The sequence below is a fragment of the Nyctereutes procyonoides genome, unplaced genomic scaffold (assembly GCF_905146905.1).
Source record: "Nyctereutes procyonoides isolate TBG_1078 unplaced genomic scaffold, NYPRO_anot_genome, whole genome shotgun sequence".
NCBI classification, from domain to species: domain Eukaryota; kingdom Metazoa; phylum Chordata; class Mammalia; order Carnivora; family Canidae; genus Nyctereutes; species Nyctereutes procyonoides.
This window is the reverse complement of record NW_026575048.1, coordinates 870,658-896,905: the sequence shown is the minus strand read 5'-3', so window position 1 is coordinate 896,905 and position 26,248 is coordinate 870,658. Positions and strand designations below refer to the sequence as shown.

Here is a 26,248-nt window from a genome sequence, read left to right as displayed (position 1 = left end):
GGTGCGGGTGTCTGTGCGTGCCGCGTCCCGGTACGAGAGCTCTGTAAACACGCATCACTGAAACCGAGCGTCTCCACCACATTTTAGGTCCTGCTCTTCATTTGCTAGAATTAAACTTCCAAGTGCAGTTTCCTGAGGCTCACATTTTTAAATCCACTTTTCAAGTACCGAGTGACATGTTTTGAAGAAGTGGAGCCTTACGGAAATAGCTTCAGGATGTAACTAGATCGGGGTTTGCTTTAATTATTATTCTAACTCGAATGCTTAGAACGTAGTTTTTTGTTTTTTTGTTTTGGTTTGGTTTTTTTGTTTTTTTTTTTTTAGAACGTAGTTTTTATTTTTTTTTTTGTACTTTTATTTTATTTTTATTTTTTTTAATAAATTTATTTTTTATTGGTGTTCAGTTTACCAACATACAGAATAACACCCAGTGCTCATCCCGTCAAGTGTCCCCCTCAGTGCCCGTCACCCATTCACCCCCACCCCCCGCCCTCCTCCCCTTCCACCACCCCTAGTTCGTTTCCCAGAGTTAGGAGTCTTTATGTTCTGTGTCTCTTTCTGAAGTGAGATAGCGGATCAAAACTAGTGAGAGATTCTAGAAAAATCCAAGAAAAGTTTCTGGGAAAATTCAAGTAAGTGGGCATGATAAGTGGATGTATGACGGAACCGTGAGATGCATGGGGGCATGAGTATGACGCAGGCCCCCGAGTGTCTAATTGCATGACCCACCTAGCACGGTGACTAGCACTCAGGTGTTTAGCAAACACTGGGTGAGAATCCGAAGCATACGAGGGCATAGTTTCTGGAAAGCAAATGCCCATTAAGAGGGTAAATAATCAATTGTCACGTTCCTGGTTTCAGAATTCATATGCAGCATCCAGCTCCCCAGCTAAGCTCCTTCTAGAATCATCTATCATGTAAGACTTTAAAGACGTGTTGGGCCATGGCGAAGTGTCACTCGATCATCAGGCCATCTGCTCATCATAAGACTAATACCTCCAACTAACGGAGTATCCTTGGCACCAAGGTGTAGTGATCTACCCCCTTTCAGATGGTCCCGAGGAGTCACTCGGGTCGAACAGTGATGGTCCGTGGGGACGACCTCCCACCGTGGTTCTGATTGCTGCTAGTTCTCTCAGGGAAGCACCAAAGGCTTGCTCGATTTCTGAGACAAACACAGGTATCTTTCCTTTTTTTTTTAAGATTTTATTTATTTATTCACAAGAGACACACAGAGAGAGAGAGAGGCAGAGACACAGGCAGAGGGAGAAGCAGGATCCCTGCAGGGAGCCCGACGTGGGTGGGACTTGATCCCGGGACCTGGGGTCGCAACCTGAGCCAAAGGGAGATGCTCAACCTCTGAGCCACCCCGGCGTCCCTACAAGCATCTTTCCCAAGAAGAAATCACTGTCAGTGCCTGATATCTAGAGACTGCTTCACCGAGATTTCCTATAACACAGATTTCCTATAACGTTGGAGGCCGCCCATGATCAGTGTCGTAAGACCCCAGTTAGCCAAGTGTTTCATCAAGCACTCGTTTCGCACAAACTCCAAACTATGTTTAATGCAGTAAAATAGGGCTTTGAAAGGCATATAGATCTATCAGTGCCCCGTTTTCATGCCCTCACTTACCAGGTACAGTCTGTGGGACCTTACTGGCAAATGGAGCGCCCACATCGCTGCCAACAGTGTGAGCTCCTCCATGATAGCAACGTCTTTGCCGTGAGAGACGCAGCACGAGCACAGGGCATCCCATTCTGCGTGCCCTCGTCCCCTCCTTGAACGGTTCCGGCTGAAATCGGACCTTGGTGGAAAGCAGGGGGTGTACCTTTCGGTCGGGTGGCCAGAGTTCTGGGTCACCGTCTGGAAGTCAATCTTCCACGCTCCTTGGTTGCTGCTCTTGGTGGCCGTTAATCCCCGAGCTGTCGGCAGACCCCCTCCAAGGCGGGTTGTGCCTTTGTCTTAGCAAACGGAAGCAAGACACTGAATTAGGTTAACAGAGAAGTGGGGCGATCGTAGCACAGAGAGAGGGGAACATTCCAGACAAGGAAGGCGCGAGGCTGGCCCACACGCATGCACGTCCACACGCAGCCGACCGCCATCCGGCAGGAGGGATCAGGGCATCGTGACGGGGCCACACGATATCAGCCTTACGAGGAGATGCAGAGTCCGCCCACGTCTGCTCCTGGGATGCGATCACTGCTTCATCTGCCACAGCGTAGGCAGCGTGTCCCATCTCTGTTACAAACTGGATCGCGTGGTCCCAGACGTTTTGTTTTAGAAAAAAAAAAAAAAACAAACATATTTAAACCCCTGGGCTATCACAACAGGGGCCCAAAGACTGTAGAGGACCATTATTTATAACCTGGGGGTTAGATAGTGATTTTAATCCCAAGGGTCCCCCAGCCTTGCAGTTATGTCTCAGCAGACTATCGCCAATAACGCACACGTCCAGCAGGTGTATTAAGGTTCGGGATTATGCTGGGTCTTCAGTGATTGTGTGAGATGGGTAGAGACCGGTTCACTGTCGTGCTCACTAGAGAGTGAGCCCCAGAAAGATTCGATGATTATCAGTAGCTGGTGGTCGTGTGGCAGACTGTGCGGACGGCTCTTCCTACCGGGGCCTCGTGTTCTTTTCATCACTTTCTGCCTGTTTGAGCAACAGGGAAGAGGATCTGAGTGATTCTTTTCGGATTACATTAAATTCGGATAGAATTAATCAAAATTATATTTTGTCCGGTTGGCCTGGTCTTTTGCACGGAGGATTTTATTTTCAGAATGCGTTGCAATGGCCTAGGCTGCGTTTATTTTTTTTTAGATTTTTTTTATTGGAGTTCAATTTGCCAACATATAGCATAACACCCAGTGCTCATCCCTCCAAGTGCCCCCCTCAGTGCCCAGCACCCAGTCACCCCCACCCCCCGCCCACCTCCCTTTCTCCCTTGTTATTTTCCCGGATTTAGGCTGCGTTTATTAAATGAAAGTCCCCCTTTTATACTAAAGGTAAGAAAGTTATGGTTCAGGGGATCATAGATTTTTTTTTTCTAATAGCAGATTTTGTCTGTCCCGCGGTAAATATCTTTTCGGATTCTTAACAATTTGAGAAATCTAGGTAAAGTGGTCACTTAATGCCTCACCAATGGTGGTCTAATTTCCTAGTTCACCTCCACTAAAAATACTACTTTAAATAGTACGGGCACACGTACGTGTGTCTATACCATCAGCGTGTCTATGTGTGTCCCTGGGAGGACGTGCAGACCTGCCCACTGACCGGAAAGACGATTCCGTGGGCCAAGAACACAGCAATTTGCTCTCCAGACAAGAGAAAACGTCCATGCTCACGGCCGTCTTCAACACATAACCGTTGCTTCCCATGTGCCGTTTCTGAAACACACCCCTGTAAGGAGGTGGAGGCCTCTCTGCGCTGCTCTTCGTTGAGTCTTGGGGCCGCCGTGACCCATTCAGGGGGGAGCCCAGCTGACCGTTCAGCGGTCAAGGCCCTCCTGCCCTCCTGCCCTCCTGCCCCGAGGGCAGTCCGGTCCTCGCGGCCACTCTCCGCTCGTGGGTGAGCCGCACACAGGCGGTGGCCACCGGGGAGCTCACAGCTGGGGAGCCGCGGGCTGGTGTGGGGGAAAGTGAGTCGCGGTGAGAACCTCCCGCAGGTAGCACACGAGCGCGGCAGGCCGGCGGAGCCAGGGAGCCGAGGCGGACGAGCGCGGCGAGGTGCACAGCTGGCCACGGTGCATGCACCCGGCGCTTCTCCGGCCTCCGTCCGGCCGTCACGTGCCCCGTGGCAGCGCCTCCCTCGAGCCGACCCTGCGCTGTTCTCACCCTCGCGCGAAGCCGCCCTGTAGGCGGTGGAGCTGCTAACAGGCCATTCTCTGCAGGAACTCCACTCCCTGGGACGGGAATTCAAGGCAAAACCCACCCCGTATAAATTCCTCCTCAAAGAAACATTTTTTTTTAATTGCCAAGTATCCAGGGTGCTCTTTCTTTCAAGCAGGATGATGCAGTAGGCCCCACGTTGCTCAGGCATCGTGACAGTTTGCACTAGATGGGCCTGAATTTCTCTAAGACGAAGGCGGAAGGCAGGTGGCGAGGGGTCCGTCCTGTGGCCTCCGAGTCCCCCAGACTCCCCTCAGGAGGCTGTCCTCATAGTCATCAGCCAATTACCCTCTTACCTCGCCCTCAGGGAGCTGTCCCTGACGGGGGGGGGGGGGAGCGCGCTGAAATGCAGACTCGGAAAATCACCACTAGCGAACCAGTTTTCTCTGCAGTCAGCAGAAACGGCAATGAGTTCTGAGACCAACATAGAAACAAAGATGACGTGCTTGGTTTGCAAGGTTTCAACTTGAGAACGGCTGTGGACACAGTTGGGAGAAAGAATATGATGATTTTTTATCATCTTAAAAATTGATCTTCCCCTACGTCCATGAACGCGTTATTTCGGGCGGCTCAGCGTGTAGACGAGTGGAGGGCACAGCTCTATCGCTTGGAAACGAGTGAACAGGGTTAGGCGCTTCTGGGTGTAAGTCGGCGATAAGAACGAGACTGACTTCACGCAAACTAACTTTGCAGGAGTATAAAATACAATCATAGCTTGTATTTCATGAATTTTCAGACAACTTAAACCCAAACCAGAAAACCTGCCGAGGATGTAACGTCACGTAGGTTTGAGATGCGAGCAACATGCATGAGGGGCTGGGGAAGAGCCTTTCTTTACGTGATCATGAGGAGAGAAAGACGTAAGAGAATAGATCGAGTGTGTTTTTATTCAATCTGTTTTAAGGTCCACTTGCAGGAATTTCCAGCTTATTTGCTTTCGCTTATTAACCTAACCTGTGTTGCAAACGCCAGCTCCTCGTGTGCAGAATGAGGCCCGGGGGCCTGGCTTCGCCCCCGCAGCTCAGGAGGCTAGTGCGGCCTCCGGGCGGCTTGCTGTCCTGTCTGGACGCCGCGGGAGGTGCCGCGTGGAGGGAGGGACGTGCGCAGGGCGACAAGCAGCAGCTGGCCAGGGGCGCTCTCCGCGGGCTCCCACGCGCGTGCTCAGGCTCTTCCAAGACTCGGGGTCCAAGGTACGGCCGTGCGTATCCAGGCCGCTCTAGCGCAGGGGACCCGGAGCACGGTGACAGCCGTTCCGAGAAATGACCGGTGCCCTCCCTACACCCAGACGTGCGTGGGGTCCCACCAGGACACGGACACGAAGCAGACAGTGCCTCCTGCCAAAGGAAATGCTTCAGATAGTTTGAAACAGCAGTGAGTCCCTGAAAAATACGGACCGCTGGTCCTACGAAAGGCAGGATTAGAAGTCACACGCCAAGGGACAGCCGTCAGGGTTCGGGCTCGGAGAACAAAATTTCCAGACACGGAAGACGGTGGAGCTCGGGTCCCTCGAGAGTCGTGCTGCTGTCGATGTTGAAGGGCCTTTGGAAACGGGTCAGACTCTTTCCACGTGACGGGCCTTAACCGCGGTCGAGTGGGAAGGAAGAGCAGGGCTGAGTCCGCCCGAGTCCCTCCCAGCCAAACACGCCCACTGGTCCCGCGCCCACTGCGAGATGTGGAGGCTCTGTGAGCTGCGTGTGTGTGGGTGTGCGCAAGAGACAGAGACACAGAGAGACAGAGAGGAAGAGAGAGAGACACGGAGAGACAGAAAGAGAGGGAGAGACACAGAGAGACACAGAGAGAGAGGGAGAGAGGGGGGAGGGGGAAGAGAGACAGAGAGAAGGAGACAGAGACAGAGAGAGGCACAGAGAGACAGAGGGAGAGAGAGACACAGAGAGGGAGGGGGAGAGAGACACAGAGAAACACAGAGAGAGATAGGGAGAGACAGAGAGGGGAGAGAGAGACACAGAGAGAGACAGAGAGAGGGAGAGACAGAGGGAGAGACACAGAGAGAGGGAGAGACAGAGAGGGGAGAGATACAGAGAGACAGAGAGAGACAGAGATGGAGAGACAGAGAGGGGAGAGAGAGAGGGAGAGACAGAGAGAGACAGAGAGAAGGAGAGACAGAGAGGAAGAGAGAGAGGGAGAGAGAGACAGAGAGAGGGAGAGGGAGGGGGGAGGGGGGAAGAGACACAGAGGGGGAGAGAGACAGAGAGAGGCACAGAGAGACAGAGGAAGAGAGAGACACAGAGAGAGGGAGGAGGCAGAGAGACACAGAGAAACACAAAGACAGAGGGGAGAGAGAGACACAGAGAGAGACATACAGAGAGAGGGAGAGACAGAGAGGGAGAGACAGAGAGGGGGAGAGACAGAGAGGGGGAGAGACAGAGAGGGAGAGAGAGGGAGAGACAGAGAAGGGGAGAGAGACACAGAGAGAGAGGGAGAGACAGAGAGAGAGGAGGAGAGAGAGAGAGGGAGAGACAAAGAGACAGAGAGAGGGAGAGACAGGAAGAGGCAGGGAGAAAGGGAGACAGAGACACAGAGAGACGGGGAAAGAGGGAGAGAGAAATGCAGAGGGACAGAGAGAGGGAGAGAGACAGAGAGAGATGGAGAAACAGAGAGAGACATAGAGAGAGAGGGAGAGAGAGATGGAGACAGAGGGGGAGAGAGACAGAGATAGAGGGAGAGAGAGATGGAAACAGAGACAGATGGGGAGATAGAGAGATGGAGAGACAGGGAAAGACAAAGACAGAGAGACAGAGAGAGAGGGAGGAGGCAGAGGGAGAGGGTGCTAATGGGCGTCAGTCTGCCTCAGTGTGGGGACTAGGGACCTCACACAGCTCCTTCTCTGGGTGGGTGGGTACAACTGTCCTATTTTTAAGTCGAAATTTAGAGAAGGCGGCGGCCTGAGGCGGCCTCGAGGGGGAAGGTCCGCGGAGCCCCATTCAGGACACGGGGCGGCGCAGGGCCTCCAGGGAGGAGGAAGGAAGGAGCACGACCCAGTGTCTGCGGGGTACGACGTGATTCGGGGCCCTTGGGAAAACGCCTCTATTTTTCCTTCACCGAGATCATCCGTCTCCTGGGAACCCCTCCCGGATGGGCAGCGCGAAAGGCCGCGGGACAGAGGTGTCCTCGGACAGTCCGTGAAGATCTTCACCGGGAGCCTCGGCCCTGCCCTCCGCCCGTGGGGCAGCCTCACCGCCCGACTTCGGAGATCCCGCGCGGGGCCCAGGCCAGAGCCACGCCACGGACGGGTCGGCCTCCCGGGGACCCTGGTGTCCACGCGTGATCGGGCCGTGTCTGCGCGCCCACTCCGCCTTCCCTCCCTGGGTCCACTCACCGGGCTGGTGAACGTCCCTGCAGCCCCGTCTGCGTACCAGGCCCCGCGCCACATACTGGAGATTTGCTCGTGAAATAAGCCTAGGCCCGGCCCCCACGAGTCGGCGGGACAAACGCCGCTGGCTTCTCAGGCTTCGTGCTCGGCACACGCGTGCGGATCACACTCCAAAACCAGGGCTCGGGGCCCCGAAAGCACCGCAGGACGTGAGGCCATCAGGAGAGCTGGTCCACGCCCGCGCGGGGTCCGCTGCTGGATGGCTGATGGAAGATCCGTGTTACAAAAACATACGTGTACGTCACACGCGTGTGTATCCGCAGGCACACCTCCGAGATGCCGCGGCTCCGTTCCGGATCCGGACGCTGAACCAAAGCGAGTCCCAAGACTCGTTTGGTTTCCCAGTCCACGGAGTCGTGTTGACACTGCACCGCGCTCCGGTGAGTGTGCGCCAGCATCACGTCTAAACGAACAAAGCAAAAAAATAAATTAATTAATTAATTAAAAAAAATAAAATTAGATAAATAAACGAACAACGTGCCCGCCTTCGTGAGGAGACGCTTTACACGCCGGCCGTCATCTGTGCTTTCGGCGACTTGTCATCGCTGATCACAAATCACCGTCACAAATATGATCACCACGAAAAAGGTTGAAAATGCCGAGAATCACCAAGACGTGAGGAAGGACAAGACGCGAGCGGATGCTGCGGGAGCAGCGGTGCCGAGAGGCAGCTGGCGCAGGGCGGCCCGACCTCCGCGGTGAAGTGAGGTGTGCGGGTGCACGCGCTGCAAGAACCAGGGTCGGGGCCCCCGCGGACACTCTTGCGTGACCCCCTGTGGCCAATGGGTGGCCCCTGGCCAAACGTGCTCGCTTACATGGAGGTAATCAGGTTTAACAAGCACAAAGTCATCACGGAGCGTGAACGACACACGTCTGGGTCTCCGCGACCCACCTGTCTGCTTCCCGGCACGGCCCCAACGCGCCCCCGCCCGGCCCTGCTGGTCCCGTCTCTGACGCTCCGTGTCCTGCCACCTCCTTGCTCCTCCGCGCACAGGCCAGGGCACCACACCTCACACTTACCTTCCGTGTGCCAGCGTGTCTTCCGGCAACGCCACCTCCGTGGCTGCGGGGACGCGTGTGTGGCTGATGCTTCTGCACAAAGAGGTGCTCGATAGCTAGCAGCCGAATGGCCCGCCGAGCAGTGTCGCCTCGGTGCCCCCGGGCCCGAGGACGGTGACAGCCGCGCCAGTCCGTGACCTGAGAGGTCCCCTCCCGCACCCTCTTCCCCGAAGCTGCGCAGTTCGCAGTTTGAGGACGACGTCCAGAGATGCCGATGTTTGACCCAAGCAAGTAAACGGCTGCTGGAGTCTGACACGCCTCCTGGTCAGGGGCGTCGGCCCATGCCTCAGTTTACCCCGGGACACGTGTCCCTAATCCTGACCAGGGTTGGCACCGCCAGGTTGCCGTCGGGCGGCCCAGCGCACAGCCGAGGGGGTGCGGGAAATGCTTGTTGTTCGGGCCCTAGGAGAGCTGGGGGCGATGACAGGAGCCGAGATGAAGAGCGCCTCCGCGATCCCCTACCTCGTCGGGGAGCCTGCTCGCGTCCCGGGGGCGGGTGGCCACAGCGAGACAGCAGGCGGGACCCAGCCGGGTGCAGGGAAGGCTCTGCTCCCGCTGCGTCCCGCCCACAGCTCCCAGGGCGACACGGGGGCCGAGCCGCTCAGCACACGCTCCCGGGCGCGGGGCCCAAGCCCATGGGCCGCCACCAAAGGGCAGCACCCGGTTCAGGGAAGAGGGCTGGGAACACGCGTCCGGGGTGGTTGCGCGGGAGCCTCCACGATCATCCCCCCAGGGGTTCGTGCTGGTGGGAACAGAGAATCCCGGGTGAGGGGGACGGGGCCCCGGGAGGCTCCGACTGCCGCCCAGCCTGGCAGGACCACCCAGTCCCCGGGTATCACCCTCCTTCGGCCCCTGCAGCGCATGGGTGAGGAGGGGCGAGGCCAGCAAGGGCGGAGGCCGTCTCCATCTCTCCCCGCGGGGAGGCCGGCTAAGCAGGACCCGTGCCCCACGGCGCCTTCCTGCCCGCGCGGAGCTCCGCACGCAGAGACCACACCAGCCCGCGCAGCCTTCCTGCCGGGGGGACGACGGTGCCCACCGATGCCGCGTCGGCCTGGGGGCCACCCCGCTGCCCTCACAGGGCGCAGGGAGATCACTTGGGGCGGGCGGTCTCTACTGTCCTTACGTAAAAGCAAAACCAACTAATTCCAAATATTTTTTCTGCATCAATTTGGAAATCACATGTCAGATTTCATTCAATTTATTTTTTAATCTTTTTTTTATTTTTGGAGAGAGAGAGAGAGTGTGTGTGTGTGTGCATGGGGGAGGGGCGGAGGGACGCAGAACCCCAAGCAGACTCTCTGCTTGACGTGCAGCCGGACCCGGGGCTCGATCCCACGACCCTGAGGTCATGACCGGAGCCGAAATCAAGAGCCTGAGGCTCCACGGGCTGAGCCGCCCAGGCGCCCCGCAACCTCTCATTGTAAACATTTAATTGCAAGAGATTTTGAGTATTTGTTAGTCTGTGTGAGCAGAGTTCCTCGGCACCCTGGCGCCAGCACCGAGTTTGTGGGCGTGCCCCGTGCCTCGTGCGCCTGCAGCGCGGGCGTCTGTTGAGCAAAAGGAGGGGCACATTCGATGTGGAAGAGCAGAGGGCCCTTCCCGGGCACCGGGGCCCCACGCAGCCCTACGCCCGTGCTCCACCTGTGCTGGGTCGGGGTGGGGGGGACCCACCGGAGCAGAGCTTCCCGCCGGGCGGGAATCCAGGGAGGCCGGCGGCCGCTCAGTGAACACAGCGCCCCCCAGCCAGGTGCCGTGCTCCTCTGAGCACTCGTTCCCGGCGGGGGCGGGGCTCCCTGTGAGCCGGGGTCCCCGCGAGCTTCACCAGCCGCCTCACCTACCCACACGGAAGCGGGGAGCACGAGTCGCGTCTCCGACAGGCCTTCCTCACCTGGATCCTCTGAGGTCCCGGGTGACTGATGGGTGAGATTGGCCCATTTCTGAACTCCCAGATATTGGCAAGTTCTGGAGAGCGGGGCAGCATCGCGAGGGCCCGGGGGGCCCGGGGTGGCCGCGGCGGCAGGGCTCGCGCCTCAAGGGCACCGGGACACACACAGGCTGCTTCGACCTGATGGACCCACGTGTCTTCTGGTGTGAAAGTCCCGATGGGGGCCTATCGACAACTCTTTCCCGCACTGACACGCAAGGATCCTAAGAAAACGTCGCTGGGGACGGGCTCTGGGCTCTGGGCTCTGGGCTCTGGCTCTGGGCTCTGGAGCGGCGGGCGTCCTTCACCTACACGAGCTGACGAGGGTCGTGAGGGCACATCTCTGCTCGGATCATTGTAGCCACTGATTCGACAGGGAACATGGGCAGACCTCATCGATCGGGAAGTTCCCCTAAGGCTGAAACCAAGACAACCAACATCGTTGGGAGGACCACGACCAGGAAATGTGACAGTCGAGGCTAGAGGGGGACCGGCCGGGGTCCTCCGGCCGGACATGCATGGGCAGCCCTCCCTCCAGCTCGCAGTTCAGACTCCCCGCCTCTTCCTGCTCATGGGGACTTCGGTGGCGAACAGGCCTCGGGTGCAGTCCCCTCCGTCAGGACGGGGGTGAGGCCTCGGGTAGGGTGTGGGGGCCCCCGGGGCCCATCGTGGGAGGAGAGGTTGCAGGAATGACCAGCACCTGGGCACGGGGGACGCTTCTCTGCTCCCTTGGAGGAAGCACTCCACACCTGCCCCAGAGCACACCTGGGGTATTTGAGGAGGATGAGGGCAGAGGGGGAGCTCCCGTCACTCTACCTGGGCTCAGGGAGGGGGCTGGCGGCAGGGGTCACGTACAGGAGAGGGCCGTCATGAGCACAGCGGTGGGGAGTCTCCGTCCTCCCTGTGGTCCTCCCAGCCCCCTGCACAGCCTCCTCACCCAGGTGGTCTCCATCCTCCCTGTGGTCCTCCCAGCCCCTGCACAGCCTCCTCACCCAGGTGGTCTCCGTCCTCCCTGTGGTCCTCCCAGCCCCTGCACAGCCTCCTCACCCAGGTGGTCTCCGTCCTCCCTGTGGTCCTCCCAGCCCCCTCTGCAGCCTCCTCACCCAGGTGATCTCTGTCCTCCCTATGGTCCTCCCAGGCCCTCTGCAGCCTCCTCACCCAGGTGGTCTCCGTCCTCCCTGCGGTCCTCCCAGCCCCTGCACAGCCTCCTCACCCAGGTGGTCTCCGTCCTCCCTGCGGTCCTCCCAGCCCCCTGCACAGCCTCCTCACCCAGGTGATATCCATCCTCCCTGCAGTCCTCCCAGCCCCCTACACAGCCTCCTCACCCAGGTGGTCTCTGTCCTCCCTATGGTCCTCCCAGCCCCCTCTGCAGCCTCCTCACCCAGGTGGTCTCCGTCCTCCCTGCGGTCCTCCCAGCCCCCTGTGCAGCCTCCTCACCCGGGGAGTCTGCCCCCTGCCCCCCTGCCACCCCCTGGATTCCTTCATGTTTCCGTCCACATGGCGTTATGCACCTGCTGGTCCCTGAAGCCCGTCTGGACTCTCCCTGGTTCCTGGCCTCCCCTGCACACCTGATCGGACCCCAGGGTCGGGCCCCAGGGGTTGACAGGCTAAGCAAGCTGACAAGCCACGGCTGGTGTCATAACCAAGTCCTCAAGTCATCCCGAAGCAGTCTGGGGATGAGACATGAGAACCGCATGTCACAAAGAGCGGAAGGTCCGTCTGGAAGAGAAGAGTCTGGACGGAGCGTCCGGGTCCGGGCCTGAGAGCCGCGCCATCCAGCTGCTCCGAAGTGGACACAGTGCTCCCCCCAGCATCCCGTGGCCCCCGCTCCGGTGGGCAGCAGCAGCGGGGCCCTCTGGGCTCCGTCCGTCGTCTGTGGGGTCAGGGGTGCTCCCACGGCTGCTCAGGACACACACGGGCCTTGGGGCCGAGGAGCGCAGCCGTCTCTGCCGGGCAACCCCGCGTGCGGGAGCACCTGACCCCACCTTCCCCCAGCGGCTGTTTTTTTAACACCAGCATAGTCATTGGAATCCAAGGTTTTACCACCCTTGCCTACTTATAAGTCAAAAATAAGTTGTGATGTTCGTTCATTTCTGTAATGAGAGACCTCGACCCACGCGCTGCCGTCCTGAGGAACAACGGGCTTCGTGGCTTGGAGCCCCTTGGGGGGTCGCTCCCAGACCCCAGCACCTGTGCCCTGGAAAGTCTAGAGCATCTCCCGCTTTGATGCGGGCTCTCTCCTTTCTGTTTTGTTCTTCTGGGTTTTTTTTTTTCTTGTCCTTTTTTTTTTTTTTTAAATCTGTTGTGTGTTTGCTTGCCCAGGGCTTATTTGAAAGGCTAGAAAGAGCAACACAATCAGGACTGGATATTGGAAGAGTCCAGAGCTGGGTCTCGAATGTATTTTTTTGAGACAACGCATCGGGCGGCCAGTGCTTGTCATTATAACGTCGAAATCCGCAGAGCTCCCCCCATCAAATCGCGGTCGTGAAAGTGCCGAAGAAACCCTACGTGATTTTCCTTTCAGATCTCTTTCTGGTCCCCTAATGGTCACTGTTAAGTATAAATTGTTCATAACAGTCTGACTCCAGGGAGGTAAGAATCACACCCACGGCATTTCAGAAAAGCTCCTGGAGATGCCACGAGGGCACGTGGGCCTGGGCACTGAGCGGCCTGTGCCTCTGGGCCCGGACCCCTCACTCCGCCTCCGCATGACGTCCGTGGCTCCACCTCGTGTCTGTGACCTCGCGGCTTTGCAGGGCGCACACTTACCACAGAAAACCACAAAAAGAAAACTGAGGTCCTTTGGGCTCCTCCCCAAACTCCAGTGTAGAAAGTCACAGTCTTTTATGCAGCTGGTGACCCACAGGTTTTTCACAGCAACACGTTGTCCGTCTGTGATGGACCCCTGGCCCCGTGAGCCCCGGGGTTCGTGCGGCCGCAGGTCCAGGCTGTGGACCGTCGGAGCCACATCGCTGAGCCCCGGCCAGCACGCGGGTCGTGCCCCCTTCAGCGTGGACCACGTCGTTTTAGCCTCGGCACAAGCGAAGCAGAGGGGCAAATTGCCTGAAATCCCAAAACCGGAGATGGAATCGTCCCTGCTGACCGTAAGCGCTTCGAACCCTGGCGGAGGCCGGTGCCAGTGGGCGCGTGGAGCCTGCTTGCTGCCCGCCGGCCCGCCCACCGCCCACGTCAGAACAGCTGACTATGTCACGGCCGTTTCCAGGTGGCCGGATGCCAGGAACTGAGAAACCCCAATAACCTGCAAGCAGTCCTGGCGGCTGGCACCGTCTACTGCCACCCCCACCCGCACGGATGGTGGTCACGCAGCCGCACACGACGCCGAACGGGGAGGAAGAGCCACGCCGTGCCGCCGGCCGCGTAGCCCCACGCGAACACGGTTCCCCGGCCTGTTCCCAGAGAGGCCCGCTTCCCCTGGTCCCTGCTCTGGGGGCGCTGCGTCCACGGGAAGCCCGGCCACCGCGTGCAGACCGCCTTCGCCGTGCGGGGTCTTTCCACGGAGCTTCCTCGCGCTTCCCGTAGAAGCTCCCCAGAGGGGTCAGGCCTGCGGTGCCCCCAGCCCCACACGCTAGTGAGCAGTGGACGAGTCACCTGACCGGCTCGTGTTCTCACGTGCCCCGTTGATCTTTGCTCTGACATGTCTGCGACCGCGGTGCGGTGCATCTGCTCTTGTGAAGCCCACTATCATGACCCAGAGCTGGAGGGCACCTTGGAGGCGGTGGCGCTTTGTCTCCCCATGGCCCCGTGCATGGGGCAAGGCTGCAGGCTCCTGTGCCGTGGTCGTCCCATTCCCCACCCCCACCACCCCATGTGTGGTGTGTGGGACGAGGCTGCAGGCTCATGTACCATGCCCATCCCATCCTCCCCGTGCATGGGGCAAGGCTGCAGGCCCCTGCACTGTGGCCGTCCCGTTCTCCCCCACCTCCCGTGTGTAGTGTGTGGGACAAGGCTGCAGCCTCGTGTACCATGCCCGTCCCATCCTCCCCGTACATGGGGCAAGGCTGCAGGCTCGTGCAAAGCTGCAGGCTCTTGCACCATGGCCATCCTGTCTCCCCCGTGCATGGGGAGAGGCTGCAGTCTCCTGCACCATGGCCGTCCCCCCACCCTGGTCCGTGGTGCATGGGACGGGGCTGCAGGCTTGTGCACCATGGCCATCCCATCCTCCCCATGCATGGGGCAAGGCTGCAGGCTCGTGCAAAGCTGCAGGCTCTTGCACTGTGGCCATCCTGCCCCCCCTCCCCCCGGTGCATGGTGCATGGGACAAGGCTGCAGGCTCATGCACCATGGCCGTCCCCCCACCCCATGTGTGGGGCAAGGCTGCAGGCTTGTGTACCATGGCTGTCCCATACCCCCACCCCCTGCGTGGGGCGAGGTTGCAGGCTCCTGCACAATGGCTGTCTCGCCTCTGTGGGGGTACATAGCTCAGGGATCGAGTGAGAGAGGAACAGGTGCCTGGTTACCAGGAGGGTGAGGCGTAGGGGGCTCAGGGGCTGTAACAGCAAAGACCTTTCCTACTTGGGACCAAGGAACTGAAGGCAACCCTAGGATTCAGAGGGTGGAGAATTAACAGAAGTCAACTAAACCTAAACGTGGCGGGGAGGTGTTCACCTCCATGAGGTGCGGGTCACGGCCACGGTCCCCGGGCAGCCTCTCCCGCAGTTTGAGGAGCCAGGGGGTGACACAGGCCTCTGTTTCCCATTCGCGCCTCCATCCGTCTCCTCCTTCCTACGTCCTTCAGGATGCTAAGGCGCGTCTCACAACAGGAAGTTAAGAGAAAATCATGAAAATAATACACGTTGCCTGACGTGTTTTCTTCTTTGACTCATCTTGGAAAATGCCCCAAGACGGTGCTCGTGCCTCCATGGTTTCAAGCGTATGTATTGATTCGCATCACGGCTGGGTCTTGGCGGGCACAGCGGGTGGCCTCAGAGCCCCCACTCGGTGCGGCGGGGGCCAGGCTGGCTGCCCGGGGGCCGCGCCGCCGCTCACAGCCCGTGGATACAGAAGCCACAGTGTGTAAGTGGAGAGGAGAATGTGACCTTTACACGTGCACGCATCCACCAGGACAGGCTTGCCGGCGGCGTCCAGGACCCGGAGCCCTGCACCAAGGGGGCGGCGGGCATGCCAGTCAGACGCGTCCAGCCGGTCCCTGGTTGTGCTCCCGGGTCGGGTGTCTCTCCCCTTGCCGCTCCTCGGGAACACGTGTATCCTTTATGCTAAAGAAAGGGATCGATAGGGATTATCCAGAAAGCAGACCCGATGTGCTGTAGACAAGGGGCGACGCTCTATGACTAACATACGGGAAACTTGACTTGCCGATGCTTAGAAAGACGCCTTAGATGTTTAAAAGCTGTTGATTTGCTCTGTGGGCCAGCAGAACATCGTCACTGATGTGTCGGTGCCCGGCCGAAGTCTCCTCGGAGGGATCAGCGTGACGTCATAACGGAGGCCCCGGGGACACCCCGGCTCAGCCGTGAGGGAACAGGTACTTAGTGCTAATCGGTGCACCTCCTTCCTCCAGCACGTTGATGAACTGGAGCGATTCTCCTTTGTTTTGTTTTGTGTTTTGTTTTTTTTTTTTTTTAATCACAGAGACAGAAGGCGGGGGTGACGGCGGCGTGGGGTTCCCTGCAGCCAGTCCGAGGGCTGGGGGAGGGGAGCCTCCGGAGCCCGCCCGTCAGTCCTGCACTGGAAGCACCCGTGCTCGCGACCCTGCAGCACGGGGGACAGACATGCACGTCCCAGATATTCCTTGAGTGTTAGAATACATTTTGGGTGAAAAACAGGAGTTTTATGTAATTTTTTTAACCCGGTGTTGTTTTAGCAAGTTGTCCGACACGTTTTTGGAGACTGGACGTAGTGCTCGTCCGGACGGTGCTCCCAGCAGCGCAGCTCCTGACGCGGGGAGGCGGGCAAACCCGGGGTGCCGCGGTCACGGTAAAGGCCGCAGCGTCCGGGCCCCAGGCGCACCGCTGACCGCACGCGCCCCGGAGCTTTCCGGGCTCCCCCGGGGCAAGCGCACCCCCCTCCCTCCCGCCCTCTCAAACCTGAGATACGAATGCGGGAACCACCGTTAATTAGATGTAGTTTCTAAACTTTGGCCGCACGTTCCCGTTGCCTCTCCGTGGACCGTGACACACTGTCTATAAGATAGAACATTCGAAATAGCGTCATTCAGTCCACACGTGCGCTCCTGACACCCAACGCCCAGCGTAGGTGGCGGCGCCGCTGCCGGAGCCCGAGGCCTTCCACTGTGGTTCCTGAGCATCACTGTGAAAACAAACAATTTAAAAGCAATTGCCGCGAACATCTGTCTAAGAGTCGGTAACGAGTCAAGTTCACGAACTCTTAGAGAGCCTGGTAATACGATGAGTGTAATTATCACGCATCTGCTTGGGCTGCAAATAAATAAAGCCAATAAAAGATAAAAGTCACTCGTAAAATTTAGAATGAAAAATTCATATTTTAGAATCACACATACCACATAGCCTGGCTCATTTTAAGAATAATTAAGGAAATGGAAAGTTCCTAGCAAGGGCTTCCCGCGGGCCCCCGGCTGTAGCGCAATCCGTGCCCTCGGTGGCACAGCGCCAGCCCCGCCGCACGCGGGGCTCCGTCTCCAGTACGCAGTGAGCAGGGTTTTGACGTGCCATTGACTTGCTTTCCATGCTGTTGCCACTAAACTTCAAGTTCTAGCCACTTTTTCCTTTTCTTTTCTTTTTTGTCCCTTTTTTTTTTTATCTTCTTTGCAGAAGACCATCAAATGAGCTGTCACAATTCTCGAATAATGCAAGACGCGGAGAAGGACGACAACAACAACGAGGAGTACGATAATTACGATGAGCTGGTGGCCAAGTCCTTGCTGAACCTCGGCAAGATCGCCGAGGACGCGGCCTACCGGGCCAGAACGGAGTCGGAGATGAACAGCAACACCTCCACGAGCCTGGAGGACGGCAGCGACCGGAACGAGGCGCTGGGCCGCAAGAGCGAGCTGAGCCTGGACCTGGACAGCGACGTGGTGAGAGAGACGGTGGACTCCCTGAAGCTGCTGGCCCAGGGACACGGGGTGGTGCTCGCGGAAAACCTCAACGACAGAGCGTACGCAGACTCCCTGTCGCAGCAGGACAGCAGGAACATGAACTACGTGATGCTGGGCAAGCCCATGAACAACGGGCTCATGGACAAAATGGTGGAGGAGAGCGACGAGGAGGTGTGTCTGAGCAGCCTGGAGTGCCTGCGGAACCAGTGCTTCGACCTGGCTCGGAAACTGAGCGAGACCAACCCGCAGGACAGGAGCCAGCAGCAGAACATGAACATCCGCCAGCACGTCCGGCAAGAGGACGACTTCGCGGGGAGGACGCCGGACAGGAATTACTCCGACATGATGAACCTGATGCGGCTCGAGGAGCAGCTGAGCCCCAGGTCTAGAACTTTCTCCAGCTGTGCAAAGGAGGACGGGTATCACGAACGAGACGACGACACCACCTCCGTGAACTCGGACAGGTCTGAGGAGGTGTTTGACATGACCAAGGGAAACCTGACCCTCTTGGAGAAAGCCATCGCTTTGGAAACAGAGAGAGCGAAGGCCATGAGGGACAAGATGGCGATGGAGGCCGGAAGGCGGGACAATGTGCGGTCGTACGAGGAGCAGTCGCCAAGACAGCTTCCCGGGGAGGAGAGGAAGCCTAAGTCCAGTGACAGCCATGTCAAAAAGCCATACTATGGTAAAGGTAATATTTCTACCTAACGTAAGTTGCCTCATGAAAACAGGAGCTAGGGTGAAAGATGCCAATGATGCTCCACAAAGGAAGTGTGCATCACGCTGAGTCTTATCGCTGATGCCCATCTCTTTAGAGCTGGTTACAGAATTACATTTTGTGATTGTGTTTCTGAAGAGCGAATAAAATATTTGTCTGGGAGATGCACAGAGCAGCCCAATGTCCCATCAGAGCAGATGAGTGGCACGTTTCAGCGGGAGAGGCTTGCCTTGGAAAGACAGGGCTAGCGCGCGCACACAGCGCGTGATAGGACACGTTAGCGTGAGCCCGTGTTCTTACACACGAAGCAGAGTCTATGTGGAGTGGCCAGGGCTCACGCAACGAGTAGCCAATCAGGGATGAGACACGTATTTTATGTATCGGAACGGGTAGGTGGCATCATGATTCATAAAATCATCAACCAAGTGACGCTTACTGATGAAACGCCTCCCCCCCCCCATAGAAAACACGCCCTCATAGAAATTGAACAGAAACAGAATGACCTATAACGTAAGAGAAGGGCAGTGACTGCACATTAATTATCCTAAGATAGTGAGTAATGGGAGCCGTTTGCTATGCAAGGCGTGCTGCGTCCTGAGCTGAGATCGATAGTCATTCCTTCAGGATGCTCATTCCCGCTCACTGATTCCATTCCATTCTGTGGAAACGGTTATGGCGCCTGCTTTATGGCGAAATACTCAAAAACCACCCAACACGATAGTTTCAGCAGATTCTCATTTATGAGCTCTACAGGCCCACATTTTCACGCATCTTCCTACGTAAAGCAAACGCAGAGTCAGTGCATCTACGGAGCGTTCAGACATGAACGGATGACTGGCCCTGTGTTTGCAACAAGAACCGTGTCCACTTGTGATACGAGCTGGTTATGACTTAACCCCACGAGGAGCCTCGAGACCGTGGGCATCTCGGTTACAAGACCTAAAGTCAGAAGCCATTTCGAAAACGAAGCGGGTAATTCCTTAAACCCTTCCACGTTAGTACCAAAGCACATCCTCTGTCTTACCTTGTGTTCTATTCCTTACAAAGACTGGGTTTCCTCACTGTGGATCTGATGCTGAGGTTCAGGAATTTGGCTTGAAAATCAGTTGCTATGGAAACCTCAAACGATCAGAGAACCAGTTTCTCCCGTTGTGACCTAGGTGTGTAGTCTCCTCTCAATGTACATGTGCATCGCTCCTGTGGCATCGCTCTAACCGAAGCCCGGCTGGAGACAAACCTTAGCCAGAGGCCCGTCGGGTTCTCGACGCGGCGGGTGCTTGAGCGCTGACCGCCGTTTCGGTCCGGGAGGCGAAGGGGGACCTTCCGGGGGGGCGCGGCATCTGAGGAAAGGGGACAGGCGCTAGCCCAGCCGAGCGTCAGCTTGCTCTGGGTGCAGTAAGACCGTGAAGCAGCATGTGTGCGCACGACCATAGTGCAACCCACCAGGACGTTTGAGCTGGATGTTTGAGACTCATAGGAACCAGACACTTGTAGGAAGAAAGTAGTGTCCTTCCTCACGGGGCGGCTCAGTTGGACTGAGGCCTCACGTGTCAGAAGTCGGTAGAGCGGGTTTCATGGTGGAGCTGGCAGCAAGGGATGCGGCAACGGACCTCGGGAACGTGTGGGCTCACGGGGCATCGCAGACTCCATGTCGCCCTGGCTTCTTTGGCTTCTGCGGTTCCCTTAAACCCAGCAGCTTTCTGTAGACCCTTACTCATTTTGCTTTGTCATTGTTATTTTATTTTATTTTTTATTATTTATTTATTTATTTATTTATTTTTATTTATTTTTTGCAAGAAATGGAATTCAAACTGCTTGCTTCCCTTCAACAGATGGGGCTGAGGCGGGAACAAACAGTAAAACCTGAGATGTGCTTTTCCCTGAAACGGGGGAAGGGTTGGGGTATGGATCTTCCCGATGAGTCAGAAGCATTGACCCCTGACTCTACCTGTTTCTGTAGATTCCTTCCTCTGAGCCAAGCTCCCCCATTCCGTACGTGTGTTCCACTCCGTTCCCAGGTCTTTTCTCAGGATACCCGTAGGTACGTTCAGAACCGATTAAATAAAGCCAAGCAGGGACACCAGAGTGGGCCAAGGAAATTAATGCCCTCCTCACTAGAAATGTACATGAGATGACGTTTTACCAGCACGGCCAACGGACAATTCCTACGACCGCATAGCTTACCAACAGCTTCGTTGTTGCCTTATTGTACCAGTTCTCGTTTATACACGATCTCCTTGAAATGATTTAAATTATAAATGAGCAGCCTTTTCCAAAATCTTGAGCTAAAACAAAGGAAGTTCATCATGAAACTCCTCTGTCTTTCTTCTCCTCAAGCATCCACTTGAAAGGGAGGAAAGGGAGCAAGCTAAATCCAGCGCACGATTTTTTTTTTCCCCTTCTAGACGTTCTCGCAGGGTTTTCAGTTGAATGACTGGTCTGTTTGCTTGCTTGGTTGTCTTGTGTTTGCTTGAATGTTTACCTTCAACTGGGATTTCCGGAAATCAGCATGCGAGGGGAGGGGACGGCGGAGGCGAGCGGCATCGAGAGGAGATTATACCCTTGTGTCCTCCAAAAACTGAAATTGTTTGAGCACTTAATTCTATACAGATCTGCACTGAACTTCAGAACACTTTGGAAATCTGAGACCTAATGAAATTCGTTAGGAAATTGTAAGTGTGCTAATGAAAAAGAGTCACTTAAGGATGAGTAATGGTCACAATGTAGGCTTTTACCTTTACATGCTATTTACATTTAGCTTATGATCTTTAGTAATGAATAGTTTCCTCTGAAACCGTTACTGTGCACTTACTATTTCATATTTACATTAATTAAGTCATACTAACATTCTTATGAAACTACGCAAAAGGCAATAAAATGCTAGGTTTTTTGATCGCATGTGTAAGGGAAGCTCCAGTAAGATATTTAGAAACCGAAGCCACGACACGGTATCAGGTCGTCTTTGGAGACTCTGACCTTCCGCGAGGGCAGCGAGTCGCTGACGGCCGTGTCCAGGGCACGCCCCTCCAGCACCGCACTGGTTTACAGACCCACGACCTGAAAGATGTATTTATTACCCAGAATAAAATGCTAGCTAAAAACAGAAAGGAGGGTGAGGTTTTTTTTTACATAAACATAAAATTGTTTATTTCTTCCCGTGAGCCCTTTGTCTCCTTCAAGGTCATGCATGCGACCATACGAGGTCATAAAACTTGAACCAAACCTACATTTCCTCGCTGTCTCGATTGGCCTGGTTAATGAGACATTGATAGGAAAGTGTTACGCCCCTGAGGAAACTGTTAACCGCACTCTCCCTGCCCCAAACCGCCACAGTCACCATCTGTGGATGATCTGTGCCGCTGGTTTTCAAAAACTGGCTCAAAAACGACGTTTTTGCAGCCTTAGATGACAACCCGGTCTGAGCCTTCCCTTAGAAATATCTTCTGGAGCTGTTTTCTGCACATTGACGAAGCGTGGTCAATTCTGGATTAGAGAAATAACTTTCCTAGCAATAGGGTTGCATCTCTGGCATCTGGCATTCACGTTCGACCCGTGGTCCGCTCTGCTCCTCCCTCGACCGGTGGTGCAGAGCGCCAGCGGGGCTGTATAAAACCATCACCTCCTGGTTTTGTTTATGCATGCACAGCATCCTAAGATCCTTCCTCTGGTTCCGAGTACAGATGAAGAAATCAAGACAAATGGTTGCTCCAGCAGCTTCTGAAACATTTTTGTTTTATTGTCCATCTCCCCTGTCGGGTGGGATCCCACCATTCCGGTTCATTTGCTTACAGTGCCTTCTAAGAGTTCAGCTTGTTGCAGAGAATCTCCGAATCGGTGTGCCGTGGAGCGGTGTCGCAAGGTGCCAGACTCCAGCAGCGCTAAAACTCTGCACCTAATGCCGTAAACGGTTACGGCGCCCGGCGGGACAGACGCGGCCCCGCAGAGCGCACGGGGGACGCTGTGCTCCCCGTGGGATGTCACAGAGCGGCGGGCGGGGGTGGGGGGGACCACCGAGAGGCTTGCTCTCTTAGAAGGTCACTGTGTCATCATTCTTTATGTTGATTTCTTTGAGCAACACAGCTTGTCATGTAACACACGGGAAAACGATCAGGAACGAAGGTAGGGATAGTCTCTCTCTCTCTTTTTTTTTTTTTTCATTTTTTTCCACCAGCAAAGAACGTAAAATATTTTATGATTCGCGATGACACCATGTAAAGTCAAAAAAAAAGAAAAGAAAAAAAAAAACTACCCCAAAACCCAAGAGGTACCTACGCAAGTCGATGTCACAGCCTGTCACCCCTGACACCTGCTGATTTTCTTTATTTATCAAGGTCTCTCCAGGTTGTTAATGAATCACATTTGTCTTCGATGGGGAAAAAAGAAAAAAGGAAAAGAAAAAAAAATTCATTCTCTTGACACCTGTTGTCGCTTTTAGATCCCTCGAGAGCAGAAAAGAAAGAGAGCAAGTGTCCCACCCCGGGGTGTGATGGAACTGGCCACGTAACCGGGCTTTACCCACATCACCGCAGTCTATCTGGATGCCCGCACAAAGATAGGGTCCCTCCGGAAAGTAAGTCCGTGTTCCGCCAATGCCCGTGGGGGCGCGCACGCCCACGGCCCTGTCTGTGTCACCCACGTGCCTGTCATCCCATGTCAGTGCAGCTCCACCTCGAACCCCGTCTCCCCCCCCCCCTGTCCTGACGGGCACCTCAGCCAGGACGAGCTGTCCCTATCGCTAGATGGCCCAGGACGGCGGTCCACCCCGCCCCTGGCGCTGTCCCTCGCGGACGGGCCCGGGGGAGCCCCGGGCACGTCGCCAGCCCCCTCGCCTCTCACAAGTCACCCAAGAGAATTCAGATAGTCTCGGGACGGCCCGTGCGGAGCTGAGCTCCCATGACCCCCCGAGGGACAGGAGCTTGAGCCTCCTCTTGCCCGGTTACGGAGACTTCTGTACGGACGAGCCAGTACGGAGAGTTGCATTTTACTGCATTTTGCTTGTGAGGTCTGTTCCGTGTCACGGCTGTCCCCACATTTCCACGCAACGAGACCTTAGGTGAGGACGTTGAACTCGGGCGGGTCTTTTTAATCAGCCACGTTCTGAGACCATCCAGCCGATTCTGAGCACAGCTGAACTCATTCTGGGACCGGAATGATGCACCATTTCTGAAACCTCTTTTGTTTGCCCTCCTCTCGGCACAGGAAGTGAGCCGGCTACTCAAAAACCGTTAGTATTGATTGCTCAGGGGAAAAGGCACCTTTCAGAAATGACGAGATGAGTCTAGGGTCCTATGTTGAGCCTCAGGGATGTCCAGGGTTTCCCTCATGAGCTGAGACACCGTTTCCAGCAGGCAAAGCGCAATAGCTTGGCCGGGCCGCGTCAGGGGGACCCGGTGACCCTTTGGAGGAGTCTTTGGGGGGGTCCCGCCAAAATGGCTCACTTGGGAATTCTCGAGGTGCAAATCTGTCCCAACAAAGAGAGGTTCCTAGCGGCCCCTGGGGCTCAGAAACAGCTTCAGCTGAACATTTCCAGGGGCGATAGAAGCTTTGTGCCTCCAGGTTTCCGAGCGGCTCCTGAGCACGAGAAGCCCGTATTTCTGATAAGTGCCCGGCGAACAAACGTGCAGAGCCGGGAAGGAAGCCCCTCGAGTGCAAGGCCGTGCCCGTGTGTTACATGAGCAGGGAGCCAGCATGGTCTGAACGCAGCAGCTTCCGTGGCTGAGCGCCAGCGCGCGGCCTCCCTCACTCCCCACGAGCCCGCCCTCGCGCCCCCTGCCCGGGTGAGCTCGGTGCCCGGCCGGCTGAAGGCCCTCGGCGGCGTCTTCAGAGCAATGCGAGCCGGCACCGACCTGCCCAGCGGGGAGCGGGCCCGGGCCTGAGGCCCCGGCCGCCGGGGTCCCCTCCCGCCTGCGCGCAGCGGGTCTGGCTCTGCGCCCCGGCCCCAGGCCTGTCGGGCTGGGCCCCGGCCCCCTCGGCCCTCCCGGCCCCCCGAGGGCCCGCCTCTGACCTCTGAGGGCGCCGCTGCCTCGGCAGTCCTTCTCCAAGGCACACGTTTCCGTCTCCCAAGTAGACACCCAGCTCCTTCCCCGGGCTGGGAAATGCCCCCGACTCCTTATTTTTGCAGGGAAAGTCTGAACGTGGCAGGAACGGGGCTGTGCTCTGCGCAGCTGCGTGGGGCCCCTGGGCCCGGGGTCAGACCCGGACTCTCCTTGGCCCCGGGGGGGGGCGGGGCAGCGCTCCACACCCAGCCGGGGAGCCCCTTGCCGAGCTCCAGCAGAAAGGCGCTTCCAAATACTCACCATACAGCTCTTCAGAGACCCTAGGACTTTAAAAGGACAAAAACAATTAGACTCCTCAGACGCAGGTCTTCCTTTTAGGCTTAGATTTTTTTCCCATTTTTTTCTGGGCCAGCCTCCCCCAGTCACCGTTTCTGCCCGTCGAAGGCAGTCTGTAGCACCCTGAGCTAGAAGCAGAGGGCTCAACGCCCGGTGGTTCTGGCCCTCGGCAGCCGAGAACGGGCCGGGCGCTCGACACAGCAGGTGACCACAGGGCTAGGGGCTCCCCAGCGGGTCCGGCTCCCCGAGGACACACACGCTCCACGGGGTGGCACCTGAGCAGGTCCTGAGGGACGGGGAGGGGCCCGGGCTGGTCGGACGGCTGGACGCCAGGCGTGACGGAGGCCGGGGCCAGGGATGGACAGTCTAGGACGAGTTCAGGACACACTGCAGACACGGGCAGGCAGAAGGATGGGCGACAGAGGGCTGGAGGTGACCCCAGGACGCCCGCCAGGCCGACACAAGGACACTCTCCACCAACAGACGTAGTGACGGAGAAATCGGCCCCACCTTAGAAGACACGGCGGCTCGGGCTCTCCGGGTGGCTGGAAGTGCAGCGTGGTGCTCCTGCGGGCTGGGGGGAGGCTCCGGGGTCTGGGTGGGGTCGGGGACGGGGCGGCTCTCGGGACCTGTTTTCCAGCCAGGGCTCGCGGGATCCAAGGATGAGGTTGTCCAGACAGGAGGCACGAAGCGAGAATGAACAGGAGCCAAAAACGGGAGTTTGGGGCACGAGCATATAGAACATGAGGCCGAGGAAGAGGGAGCAGAGGGACGCAGGAGAGCGCGGTGGTTCTGGAAAGGTCCGGCCCACGCGGGGAGGCCTGAGAAGGTGGTCGGAGGGGACGGGCGGCCGAGGTCACTGCCACTGAGGCTCAGGCGCAGAGAAGGGAGGGTGGGAAGGATGAGCGGCAGGTGCAGCGGCGGCCTGAGGACCGCGGGGCCGAGGCAGACACCGAGCACAGGTGGGGCCCCCGGACGGCAGGAGGGAGTCCGCGTCTCCACGCGGCGGGGCGGGCGGCCGAGCGTGCAAGGCTCCGCTCTCTCTACGGGGAAGACCGGGTTTTGGAAAGTGTAGCGTCCCCGGGAAGGAAAGATGCGCTGATTTGAGAGGAAGCTGTGTCGCGGGGAGGGTTTCCGAGAGGCCCCGACGGGAGGATGGATGACGGAGGTGAAGCGGGAGCCCCGAGGGAGGAGTGCAGGCCCCGGGGCGGGGGCGGCGAGGCCTCAGGGGCGACGGGCAGCAAGCAGGCAGGGCCCAGGGCGGGGGCCCGGGAAGGAGGCCTCCTGACGCCCCCCAGCCAGCCCCCGGCACACGGAGCCAAGGCCGCTCACCCTCGCCCATCGGTGCTGACCGAGCGACGGACACACGTCAGGACGACACGGGAGCACGAAACTGTAAAGGTGAAGCCAGAAGCACTCGCTCCGTAAGGACCTGGTCAGGAGGGAGCACGGCGCCCGAGGGGACAGCCTGCAGCCTCCAGGGAAGAGGGAGATGGTTCTAGAGGAGCAGAGCCGTAGAGATACACCCCCAGCGGGCGGACTTCGCTCTTCCCGGTCCTCCTGTGAGGTGAACCCTGGGTGCTGCTAGGGTGCGCACAGTCGTGCGGGGCCAGTGCTGGGCTCGGTCCTCCTGGCTTCCCACCGGCACCTGTTCCCCAGAGCAGCGGCCGCTGACGGACACGTGAACTGTCCAGGGTGACCGCCGCGGGTGACAGGCCGCCCACCCCTCTGGCTGCGGCGCCCGGCCCTGGGGCGTCCCCCTGCCGACCTCACGGGGTGAAGGCTGCGCAACAGTCGCTGTTCTAGCTCGTCCTGTTGGCAGGATAGTAAGATACCTGATTCCCGGATGAAGAGTCCTTTAATGCGTTTTATTTAAAAACCA

The 26,248-nt window shown here is 57.4% G+C and overlaps 1 protein-coding gene across 4 annotated transcripts in view; it reads left to right on the top strand.

Moving 5' to 3' along the window:
* The window catches only part of MYT1L (myelin transcription factor 1 like), a 141,584-nt gene that overhangs the window by 34,990 nt on the left and 80,346 nt on the right, over nucleotides 1-26,248 (top strand). For 3 of the 4 annotated variants that reach the window (XM_055327330.1, XM_055327333.1, XM_055327332.1), the window contains exons 5-6: nucleotides 17,033-18,001; nucleotides 22,470-22,604. In XM_055327330.1, coding sequence (XP_055183305.1) covers nucleotides 17,033-18,001; nucleotides 22,470-22,604 — 1,104 coding nt within the window. Of the gene's footprint in view, nucleotides 1-17,032; nucleotides 18,008-22,469; nucleotides 22,605-26,248 lie in introns of all 4 variants that reach the window. The other variant, XM_055327331.1, reaches the window with a different exon arrangement.